The sequence below is a fragment of the Pyrus communis genome, chromosome 17, assembly GCF_963583255.1.
Source record: "Pyrus communis chromosome 17, drPyrComm1.1, whole genome shotgun sequence".
Lineage (NCBI taxonomy): Eukaryota > Viridiplantae > Streptophyta > Magnoliopsida > Rosales > Rosaceae > Pyrus > Pyrus communis.
The window spans coordinates 7,738,777-7,751,438 of NC_084819.1; the positions used below are offsets into that span (position 1 = coordinate 7,738,777).

Sequence of the window (12,662 nt, forward strand, 5' to 3'; positions counted from 1 at the left end):
ATCATCAATCATCGTCATCGTACAGTATTACCAATAGTCAATTAATTTCTGTAAGACACTATTAATTAAACCCTTTTGTTATTTTGCCCTTCAAGGTACAAGGTTAAGACATCATCCAATCCGCACCGTCCAATCTTCTTTCGCTCTCACATAGATAGGATCGACAACCTCAAAGAAGTTCAACTTTAATTTCTCTTCTGGTCTCCATCACTGGTGGGTGGCAAGCTCTCTGGAGGTTACCCCCCTTCCCTCTCTCTCTCTCTCTCTCTCTCTCTCTCTCTCTCTCTCTCTAAATATTCATTGATTGATTTCATTCACTTTCTTGAGCCATTTGAGCGCCTCCCCTTTTTTTCGGGCAAAGCTTTTGCAGCAATCAAGCCATCCACCCATCCCATACAGACACACTCTGAAAGGATAAGGGGGGAAAGAAAGAGAGAGAGAGAGAGAGAGAGAGAGAGAGAGAATGTACTTGAGGAGAGGGATATATAATATTAGGGCATGTGTTTTGTTAATATATATTTTGTTCGTTTGTTTTGCTTTGCTTCTTATTTAACTCCACTTCTTCTCTGAATTTCCATTCCTGGCTACCCTCCACCTTTCCCTTTCCCTTTCATCTCCCTATTTTCCCTTCCTCGGGATCTGATCTCTCTCTCTCTCTCTCTCTCTGGGACTAGTACAAACAATTTTTTGAAGGGGGGAGATTAGTAAGTTCAATTCCCGGGGATTTGCTTTGTTAATTTCTTGTTTGTTTGTTGACTGCCGTTCCTTTCTTTCTGTGCTTCTTTTTTTTGTGTCTGCTAGTGGTATTTTTCTTTCACTAACAAAAGTTAAAAAAGAGTGACGAAAAATAGCCCCTGCTTCTTCTTGTCTTGTCCCCTTCTCTCTAAAGCTGATTGGTGATTGGATACAAGGTTTATGGTTCATCAACCAGATCTGTATGCAGCAATTTTAACTTCCATAGGGTGTTGTCAAGATTACCAAGGTTGTCACCTCTTCATCTCACCTCCTCATTTTTCTTCACCATCATCTTCTTCTTCTTTTGTTTCTCTTTTGGGTTTGATTTATTTTATTTGTTGTAATGGTTTCGATTCATCGTACGGTCACTGCTCGTGAATGTATTGAAATGATCCTGAATTCTTTGGTATTAAAGCAAATGAAATATTAGCTTGGCTTAGTCAAATATTGGGCAAACTTAAGTTCGTTCAAAATATATATGGTATATGTCTATAGTTCAAAATAGGTGCGATCATGTTTCTCTATTATGGAATGGCATAAATCGATCTGGTTTTTTTTTCCAGTTTTTGTGGTGTGTGCGCTTCATTTTTTTATATATAGCTGATATATAATTTGGCAAAATATTATCACATGTGGAAAAACACTAGTCTCCTTTGATTAGTAATTACCTTTCAATTTTGGGTTTACCCGAGTGATCAAAATGTCTTCTTCTTTATCAACTTGATGGAGTTTTCATGTCTTTTTACCACATGGATCTATACTCTCCAGAACATGTCATTACCATATGGTTACATGAAAAACAAAATCATTAAGACGAGTCCTACATGTATAATCATTTTGTTTCTGGTTATCTGATAACTTGCATTGGCTTCTTTTTGTTATCGTTTTTTATTACCACAAAAATGTGTTACATGGATTATAGTTTGAATATATATCTTCCAATTCTCACAAGGAGCTATTTTGTGCATAATTAATACACATCTCTCATATATGTGTGTGCGCGCGCGCGCGCGCTTGGGTGTTCCTTTTTATTTGTCCTTTTTTATTTTAGTTAATCCTTTTTATGAGCTGACCCGATTGAACAAAAAAATGATAGTTTCTTGTGGTGTAGACAAAACATTTTGTGTTTGTTTAACTTAAAATATGATTATACCTTTCGTTCCCATCTTCTTAGTTTAAGTACTTGAATCTAAAGTCAACATTTTGTCATACATTTTTTTTTCTTGGCAAATTTTGTGGCCATATTTTTCAGTCTCACAAACATCAATCCTTATGTTATAAACTTAAAGTGAAAGATGCCTCAGGAGTGGTCACCATGCTTGATACAAGAGAAACCCTTTTCTTTTCTGTTTCTTCTATATTAAACAATATTCGATTTATACATAGGTTAAAAGTTTTCACATCCCTAATGTTAGTATATAATTACACATTTATACAAGATTAAAAAGCTAATACCTTGAACGAATGTTACTATTGTACATACGTAGTTCCAGTCCAACTGCTGCACGTCGGTCATCTTGTTTAAATTCTTCTTGCCTGCCAATGTCAAACTCCTGCTTTCTATAGTTGTCACCTTTAGTTTGATGGACATATATGCATTTTGTATAATCGGTAAAATGAAAGATAGAACCACAGATTAATTAATAGTAAATCAATTGTTAATGGAAATATTTTGGGCTATGAAATTCGTACTCCTCTATAATTAATTCGCCAACTGATTTCCCATAATCTCCCATAGGCTCATTCTTGGAAAGTTTGGGTTTTTTCAATAAGTTCTAGAAAGAATTTTAAAAAATATCTGCTCAGGAGGGGAGATTTTATAGGATGATTTTCTCTAATTTGGTAAGTTTTAGATTTCTTTTTTATTTTCCTTTTTTTTTGTCAGAATTCTTAGCCCCTAGGGTTCTTCTCTAGCTTAAGAGATATATATATATATATATATATATATATATATATTATTTTTTTGTCTATTTTCTAGGTTTATATACACATATATATGCTATATGTTTTAGCCTTTCGATCGACATAACATTTTCTTAATCATTGAAACATAGTGTTTTCTCCGTTTTTTGTTTTCTGTGGAACCATCTATAGATAATAGAAGGCTTCTTCATGGAATACTCCATTGTAAGAATCAACAAGGTATACTGAAAGTAGTTGCGGTTCTCAGGTTCCTACCCTTCATGCCCGCTACGGGATGCTGTTTTGTTTTTCTTGGATGATATGGTGCATATGTTATTTGAAAAAAAATAAAAAAAATAAAAAAAAAAACTTTGCAGCTGCATATGTCCTCATGTATTTACAGTTATACTAAAATATTGTTCTGTAACTAAACAATTTGGTACGTTATTTTTTTGCGCTACATGTATTTGTGTAATATTATTCTTTTTATAAACAACATCCAAATTACTCGTCGTGCACGAGAATATTAATCATATATTATCTCTGTGTGTGTGTGTTTTTCTCTATTGATATGAACTTACTGCATTAGACGGTTAGATATGTTAACCACATTCTTAAAGTCAGTAAAAGTACAGTCTTCTCTCACCTTCGCACATAATCCTCTCACAACCAGGAGAAAGAATTTGTAATATACCTTAATCATATTGCTTATTATTTGTTCATTTTTTTTTTATTGGCCTGAATGTGTTCATATTTGAAATTATAATGCAGGTTTTTCATTATTATCCGCAGGTGAAGAATATGGATACACTTTCATCACATGTACCCCCAGGCTTTCGATTCCGTCCCACAGATGAAGAACTTGTTGATTATTATCTCAGAAAGAAGATTGCTTTGAAACCGATTGATTTTGATGTCATCAGAGAAGTTGATCTTTATAAGATTGAGCCGTGGGATCTTGAAGGTACTTACTAATTAATTCATGGTTTGGTTATAATAAGCAAGCTCATCCGATTATCTGCTGATCATGTTCACCATTATAATGTTGAATTGGACAGACTTGTGCAAGATAGGAAGTGGTGATCAGAATGAATGGTACTTCTTTAGCCACAAAGATAAGAAGTACCCTACTGGAAGTCGTACAAATAGGGCAACGAAAGCCGGGTTTTGGAAAGCTACAGGAAGAGATAAGGCTATTTATAGAGGAGAAAAATTCCTCGTTGGGATGAGAAAAACCTTAGTCTTTTACAAAGGCCGTGCTCCAAATGGACAGAAGTCAGATTGGATCATGCATGAATATCGACTAGAAACTAATGAAAATGGAACTCCTCAGGCAAGTATATACTAATTTTTGTTTTTTCGTTTTAAGCTATGAGCTTATTACATGTTACATGCTGAGCATTAGTTCCACATCAATTGTGCTAATTGCCTATATATATATATTGACGCTCTCCACCGATAAAACTTTTGTTTTTATTGGTATAGAACATGGTATCAAAGCTAAGCGTATCGATTACTACTAGGTTACTGACATTAATATTTCAAGCTTTTGCATATTCTTTCCATGCATATCTAGAATTTAAGCAAGACAATCAAGTATTGGTTTGTTGCCGCCCATACCATGTACGCGCTGTACTTTTTTGACCGAACACAAAATTGATGAATTTGTGCGCCTCCACAATAGGTATGTTTCTATACCTTAAAAGTGAAATTTCTAACATCAAATATTGTTATGATTGTACCGTGCAGGAAGAAGGATGGGTTGTGTGTAGGGCGTTCAAGAAAAAGTTGGCAGCCGTGAGCAGAATGGGAGATTACGAGTCACCAGATTGCTATGATCAAGTCTCATTCCTGCCACAACTTGATAACCCTCCAAGGACATCAATGTCCCGCACTTATGCATCACAAAATGAGCAGCAGCTACACTATTCACAATGCAAGCAAGAGTTTGATTTGCTGTATAACATGCCACATCATCATCATGACTCTTTTTTCCAGCTCCCTCAATTGGAAAGCCCCAAAGTTCCTCATCAGTCAGCTACCCTATATGGTAATTGTGTTATGCAGTCTTCCACACTCACACAAGAGGAGCAATTTGCGCAATACATCTCCCAGCAAAATCTGTTCAAATCATCGTCGTCGCCATCAGTACATGCGCTTGACAACAACAATGATTATCTGCAAGCTGTTGATCAAGTGAAGGATTGGCGAGCCCTTGACAAGTATGTTGCGTCACAGCTCAGCCATGACCAGCAAGATGCTTCCAAGGAAGTAACAAATTACTCTCATGCAGAGGAAATATTTCATGTGGCTGAACACATTAATATGCTTGCCAATGACGCTTCCAGAAGGCCAGACAATAATAATAACATTGAACAGGACTATGCCTCAACATCAACCTCTACTTTCCAAATTGATCTCTGGAAATGATCAAGAACATGAATATTACAGTAACTATTAGCCAATACATAATACTAATTAATCGTAGGAGGTACAGCACTTTAAAGGGATCGATATTTGAGTATTATTAATCCAGTTGCTGTACATAAGAAAACACAATTATGGTATTATTTTTACCTATTCGACTTTAAATTTGTGACTTTTTGTGTTGATGAATATATACTAGGGCAACTAGGTGGACCAATTATATGATTAATTACAAAATAACTTAGTCAAGACTACTATATACGTAGTACGGGACTGCAATATTTGTTGAATGTATTTTGCCTTATTTCACGTGACTAATTCAAAGGGTACTTTAGTGAGTAAAATTCCTTTATTATTGTATACTCAATCTGATATATTGTACATAAAGTTGCAGCATGTGTTAATTGTGATCATGAGTATATATATATGCAGCTAGCATGACTGTATGTGTTGAAGTTGAATGTGTACCACTTTACAGTGAAGGTACGAAACATTGTTTAGTGCATGATACCAATTTACAGGTTGTTATGCAATTTTTTACTGTTTCATACTAGATGACTTAATTATTTGTGACATTTATTGATTGGAAATGCTTCTCGAATTGTATTTTAGCAAGGCCGGTTGGAAGCTGTTGTATATTTTGTGCAATTAAAAGAGAAAATAAAAGGATGACCATAACCAGAAGCTAGCTGTCCGGCGAGTTCTGTGTGTTGATTTAGTACTTGTCATGCACGCCATGTGGAAGGGAGGTGGTGAAAAAGCAGAGTGATTTGGGACGTCATATGCACAGCAGCTGAAAGATCTTTCACAGCCCTCTCAGCAGCACAAGTCAGCAGCTATAGATTTAGACCACGCATGATTGATGGATTTAATTTGGTACTATAGTCTGTTAGGCTATATATGTTAAATGAGTCAATACTTTGTACACTTTTAAATCAGGATGTATCGTTAATATATAAGCAAACGATTTTACAATTTGAGTTACATTTCACAGGAGATGTATCAATGAGAACCTAAATAATTAAAGGTTCAGATTATATAATATATAAAGAGTAGGCCTAAACAATCGTTTAGCACAATATTGTTACTAACTGGTTATCACTTATTTAAAGGGACTGAGAGGCTTTGTATTGAAAGCCTTCTAGTGAGCCGTTTTATTCTTCCATTTGGTAGGTCGAATAAGAAAGTCTTGAAGAGAAATCTTTTTGGATCTTTCACTATATGTATTGGTATCGTAGTCGTACGCACTAACCTTTCCTGGCGAACTACTCTTACAATCCCCAATGGCTCTCCCTTCTCAATGCTATGGTTTTGGAATAGATAATAAAAACTGCGCGCATTTGTGGTTTCCTTTCTGGTTGTAGTACACATTTGGAAGAGTTGCAGTTACTAGACAGTATAGAAGATGGTGCCATTGGTGCTATGCAAGACGATATATATGCAACAGTCAATTGATCTTTGGCGGCAAACCTCCAAGGAAATACTGATACATATAGAAGAAAAGTAAAGCTACACATAAAAAGTATTACAAATATGTTGCAGTGACTAATAAGGTTATAATTAGAATTTGCATGTCATGCATAACGAAAGGAAATTTTCTACTTGGCATACCTTGCAAAAAGATGACTCGATCGATCGAGCAGCAGAAGCTGTTCTTGAACAAGTGTGGTTCCCGCAGTACTAGAAAAGTTTCAAACATGCATGCAGCAGAACTGTGCTTATAAATTTAGGTATGGATAATCTCCCGCCTCAGCTTCCCAGCCAGCCAGCAGCAGGTTGAGCAACAAGTCTTGCAGATGTAGATTTGACGGACCGGCTCTGTTCATTTCAAATTTTGCCCGGTGTGGGACGTGAGGGGTGTAAATTCCACGGAATAATGAGTGATAGATTGGGACATAGTAACAAGAATGAATATATATGTAGATATAAAAGTATATATGGTTGCTATATGGAATATATATTGACCTAGCTAACTAACTGATCTTCTCTTACTTGAGTTGAAGTCAAGCATGGAGCTCCCTTTTAAGCAATTAATTTTTTTTCGCAGGGACAACATCATTGGGCGTGCTCTCATGGATTTATAGTTAGAGAGGGAGAGAGAGAGAGAGAGAGAGAGAGAGAGAGAGAGAGAGAGAGAGAGAATGAGAATGCTTGGGAAATGGACTCCTCAGAGAAGAAAAAGAAAAGCACAGGAAGTGAGTGCTTGTTTCTGACCAAGGTGGACGTTCTGAGTTCTCATACCTTTTTTTGTTGCGTCACTTAAGGTAAAAGAAACAGACTAAAAAAAGGCATGTATCATTGTATTATATATCGGCTGGCCTGCATATATATATATATATATATGAGAGAGAGAGAGAGAGAGAGAGAGAGAGAGAGAGAGTTTGGTTTCAACCTCACCTGTATGCCCCTGGAAAATCCATATGCATGCAGTGTGTATCGTTGAATAATTAGGGTTTATTAAGAATGTTGTTTGTAGACTAAAATAAACATCATTATCTTTTTTATTTGGTCAACAAAACAAACATAATTCACTACGTCAATTGTGAAGCAACGGCATGCGAAGTAGCATCATTGATCAAGTGCCTCCTGAGACGTTTGCTAATTATTGATTCTGCCATTGCAACAAACTAAACATAAGTCACAAATTAGCTCCACAGTTCCCTGAGTCCGGACCTGCCTTTTACTACTTATTGATTCTTCCCTTTGAAATATTTCTACATCAGAATCTCGTATGTGGTGCCCGGACGATGGGATATACTGAAATATTGATTCACTACACCCTCTTCTTTTTCATGCGCATTTTTCCTCCATTCAGTAAAAAACTGAAATCTAAATGGTCAAGAAACAAACCCTAGGGTACTTTACATGTAGATTGTCTTGAGCTTGCACTATGTCGTACGCGCACCTGTTGAGAATATGAATCATACATAAGAAAAAGAAGGTACTTTGCATGTACTTACTACCTAGTTAGGCTATTGGAAAATCCTTCGGCAGCTCCTTCATATTGAGTACGTTACTTGTATATAATAAGTGACATTAGGCTAGCTTGTAGTCCATTTTTGTTTTCATTTAGTGATGTCATTCTTTGTCACTGCTGATTGCAGCCTGTGGCATTTAGGTGGAATATGTCTACAGAAATGTCTTAGTTCGTTGTCGTTCGTAGCTTGATAATAGATACACTCTTTAATTTGTTTAGCCAAACTGGCTATAAGGATTTGTTTGCAACTATATCCTTCGCCCTATATGTTAAACAAAGTAGAGTTATTAAATATTAAAAAAAGCCCAGATATAACTTTTATCTTTCTGTGGATTGCTATTGGTAAAAATTACACATACAAATAATTGGAATGCGTACGTACGTGTACATTTATATCATAATATATATATATATATATATATATATATGTACCCTACTATATATTCATAGTAGAAATACAAAACAATTATACCTTTTGATCGAGGCTAGGTTTGTAGCTCCGTGCGACACACATGGGCAAAGAGGATGAGTTGATAGGAGAGGAAACATCTGCTGATTGGAATAAGTCATGCTAGGACATGGAGGCCAACCAAAAAGGAGTGCAAATTGATGGATGTTTCGATAGCACTCTAGTCTCTGCTTTCTGATTTTGGTGGTACAATGTGTTGATGCAAGTTTGTCCACTTGACGAAAGAGAAAAGTAAAGGGCAAGCAACTAATGAATTGGTTTCTTTAGCTGATGTGGTTTCAAACTTGACTTGTAGGAATACGAATATATATACAGGCTCTTCCCCACCACTTTCTTTTTTATTTGGTGTGTTCTATGCTTTTGTGACACTCCTCAACTTGCAAAAGGTACCTCATGCATCTGGCTACTTAATTTGCCTCTTATTATATAAATTATGCGTGGCTACTCTTTATAACTACATTTTTATTTTTAATTTATACTCAAAGCGATGGAGAGATTTCATTAATAAGAACTTAACTAGTACAATAAGTCTCTTGTTATAAGTTATGCATGTCTACTCTTTATATCTATTTTTTTATTTTTTTTTAATGCTTGATTTTTTATACTCAAAGCGAGAGAGAGATTTTATTAATAAGAATTTAACCGGTACAATATGGTACCAAATAAGTATAATTTGTCTAATGATCAATTTCTTGATGCGGAAAGGATATTACATAACAAATAATCAGGGCAAACCCCCCACACGGCCACCACAACAACTAGAGGCAACAGTACAAATTCACATGAAGATGAAAGCCATGACACGCTAACAACCAATGCCCACACAAAGCCAATCTCTAAAATAGCAAGGCCACATCAACCCCTTGAAGTGAGCACAACTACTCGTCGAAGAGATACCCACAAAGCGGACAACACAAAACATTAATGCCTTGTTTACTTCGTAATCAGTTTGAGAGGAATTGAATTGAGGAGGAATTGGAACGGAGTGGAATCAGAATCAAATTCCTGTTAAATTAAAATTGTCTAAAATCGGAGTATGAATGCTATTGATTCATATAAACTATTTACAAACACACATAAATTCGGAATAAAATCAATATGATTACTAAAATATCCTTATTTTAACTAATCTTTTTATATGCTAATTATTTTTAGTAAAACTTTTATTATTATTTTTATTTGTGGCTACAAAACAAATAAACAAAGCCATGCGCCTAAGGAGTGGGAGGGGGTTGGCCAATGGAACTCCGATGCTTAAATCAGTTTCTCTGAAAAGAAAGAGTTTAGGGCTTTGTTACATAGTAAAAGCTTACCAAAATTTGATGGAGAAATAAGGTATTTATAGAGCTAGGGTTGGCCATGGAGGAGATAGATCTCGATCCATGTGTCGTCAGCTAGATGGCCAAGGTATGTTATCCGTATGATGGAGTGGGAAAGAATCATCTCAAATATATTATTGAATAAACAATATCTTGGAATTATCTTGTGGAATCCTTGATTCGGTTTGATTGTGAATACTTGCTTGATTGAATTCAATTAGGAAAACATAAAAATAGGATTTGTTTATTAATCCTATGTTTAATTCCTTTAACTTTTCTCCTTGCCATGGTCATGAGAGCTTGGAGAAGTCATAGTCAACAGCTCAAGTCTTCTTAAGGAGTGAACTGCGTGTGGAACAAATGTGAGCTTTACCAATTTAATGCGGCATTCTCGTCGCTTCTATGTAAAAGTTCAATGTCATTTTGTGTATTATTTTTGCTTTTTGTTCCTTAATGCCCTCACACCTACTGTGTTGCACGCAAGAGATACATGAGGTGTGGAAGTCCAAGTTTAGTAAGTTTGCCAAAAATGGGTTTTTCGATTCCATTGAATTTTGAGCTGTGACTTGTAGTAAAAGTATTTTGGAGGATAGAGTTCAACTGCCTAAAGAATTTACTAATTCTACCTTAAGTTAATTAACCTAGAGAGCAATGTTCTTCCAAACAAAAAAAGAAAGAGAGAAAGTGGAAGGATATTGTTCCCCCTCCCCCAATTTTCTTCTTTTCTTGCCATGTGAAGAGTCAGTCGTCGACTTCGTTGGTCAGATATTAAACCGTCTAAGATAATGAGACAAGTTATGCTCCCAAACCCTTGTAGTTGGAGGAATTCTCCTGCAAATTAAGTTGGTGTGTCTTTATGCTTGTTTGCCTCCAGTGTGTCATCGGTTGAGTTGCTGTATTCGTTGGAAATAGAGTAAACCATGCTATGAAGTCTGCTAGTGCCTAGCCTTTATCGTCGCACGTCTAGATTTTGTAAGACTGATCTTAATGGATACTGCCTTATGATGATAACTTTATGTGCCTGAAAGTATCATTTGAGTTTTAGAGTTGCAACAATAAGCGCAAAAAGTACCTTTTCGATTTTCAGGTATCTAGTTTTTGCTTCGATCAAGAAGAGCTTTTGAAATGTAGAATACAGGTAGTCAGGCCCCCACTGTTTCCCATATTCAGCCAAGTATATGAACTGGTCTAGGACTTCATATTCAGGATCTCTCAAATCAACTTAGGTTGTGATTCGATTCCTCGCTGGGGTGACAAGGTAACCTCTGAATTTGCCTGAGGAAACTTCAATGTGCATTTAGTGGGCTGAGCTTTATCTTGTACTCTTGAAGGATGTTGAATGTCTCTGCCAAGTTACTGATGTAGTTTGACCGCTATTTGCCTTTCTTCATGATATCGTCAACATAGACTTCCATGGTTACTCTAATTTGCTTCTTGAACATCATGTTTACTAATCATTTGTAAGTTGTTCATGCATTCTTGAGGTCAAAAAGCATGACTTTTTGGCAGCATGTGCCTTGCTCAATCACGAACGCAGCCTTTCCCTTGTTAGACTCGTACACTACAATTTGGCTATAGTCTGAGTATACGTCTAAGAAGCTAAGTAGCTGATTTTTGGGTGTTGAGTCTGCTAGTAAATCAATTTGAGATACCGTGTATAAGTTTCTATGGGACGTGTTGTTAAGGTTGCTCCCGAATTTTTCTTTTTTCTTCTTCACCAGCATAACATTGGCCAGCCATGTTGAGTGCACCAACTCCTCGATAAATCTGGCCTCCAGTGGTTTGTATATTTCACCTCAATGATCTCTACTTGCTTGGGAGTAAAGTGTAGCTCTTTTGGATCACATGTTTGATAGTGAGGTCGATATACAGCTTGTGGTAAGCTAGCTCGGGATCATTGTTGGGCGAATAAAAAAAGGTGACCATGCAAATATGTCACTATTTTCCTTAGCTGGGTGGGAACAAGAACAATGTACTCAATGTCTCATTTTGGCTTTTAGTCTACCTCGTTTTCCGATAAATTGACTAGATTTGATTTTTTTATCCACCTGCTGTAATTGTTATTGGGTTGAGGTTGAATTGTCCTTCTGCACCTCAACTACTATGACTAAGGCAAAAGACTTCTTCTTCAACTCCTTGAGGACTTGCACGGTGCAGCGTGTGTTGAAGAAAATTAAATGTGTTGTTGTTGTCCACTATTACTTTGTTGACCATGGTACGGCCCAGTTGGACAGAGATCACCAGGTTATCATTGTGGGGAAAGTCCACTCCTCTAGAGTCATGCTCTATGAAGTCAATGATTGGTTCTGCTACTGCGTTAAAAGCTTGAACCTGGAAAACTAATTTTGTCTACTAGATCTTCCTCTTCTTAGAACTGATGGTGGCTCCCAAGTGCTTAAATTTGGCGACGATGTTATTGATTTAGATTACTTTAGCAGGGGTTTGGCATTAGCTTTTGTATCTCATATGGACTATTTTGATGGCTTGTTAAGGTACTTGTCACACTTACCTCATTCGCTAGCCTTTCGAGGTACTCATTCCATTTGAAGCAACTGTTTGTTGCATAGCCTAGACCACGGTGGAATGTGCAGTACATCATGGGATCTAGCTTATAGGCATTTTTCTTTGAAGGTGGCAACAACTTGAGTCATGGTCCGTCTTTGAAGTCATGGAGGATTCGGTGGATGATAAGAGCATATTTATGCGACTTTGTTAGCCTATTTCCTTGTATTTAGTGAGTTAGTTTCTATTTATTATAGTGTTTTAAGCTATTTTCGTGTGTTTGTACGTTCAAATGGCAAAGTTGGCAAGAAATGGCATTTTGGAGCAGTTT

The 12,662-nt window shown here is 36.4% G+C and overlaps 1 protein-coding gene across 3 annotated transcripts; it reads left to right on the top strand.

The window, feature by feature from the left end:
- The first annotated feature begins 339 nt into the window (after positions 1-339).
- On the top strand, positions 340-5,278 carry LOC137723551 (NAC domain-containing protein 7-like). Of its 3 annotated transcripts, none has more exons than XM_068462749.1 (4): positions 340-982; positions 3,409-3,601; positions 3,696-3,974; positions 4,391-5,278. In XM_068462749.1, the coding sequence occupies exons 2-4, from the start codon at positions 3,439-3,441 to the stop codon at positions 5,065-5,067; spliced, it is 1,119 nt and encodes a 372-aa protein (XP_068318850.1). In that variant the 5' UTR covers positions 340-982; positions 3,409-3,438; the 3' UTR covers positions 5,068-5,278. The 3 variants fall into 3 exon arrangements, with proteins under 3 accessions (XP_068318850.1, XP_068318851.1, XP_068318849.1); XM_068462750.1 differs by having other exon boundaries at positions 3,430-3,601; XM_068462748.1 differs by lacking the exon at positions 340-982 and having other exon boundaries at positions 2,744-3,601.
- Positions 5,279-12,662: the final 7,384 nt, after the last annotated feature.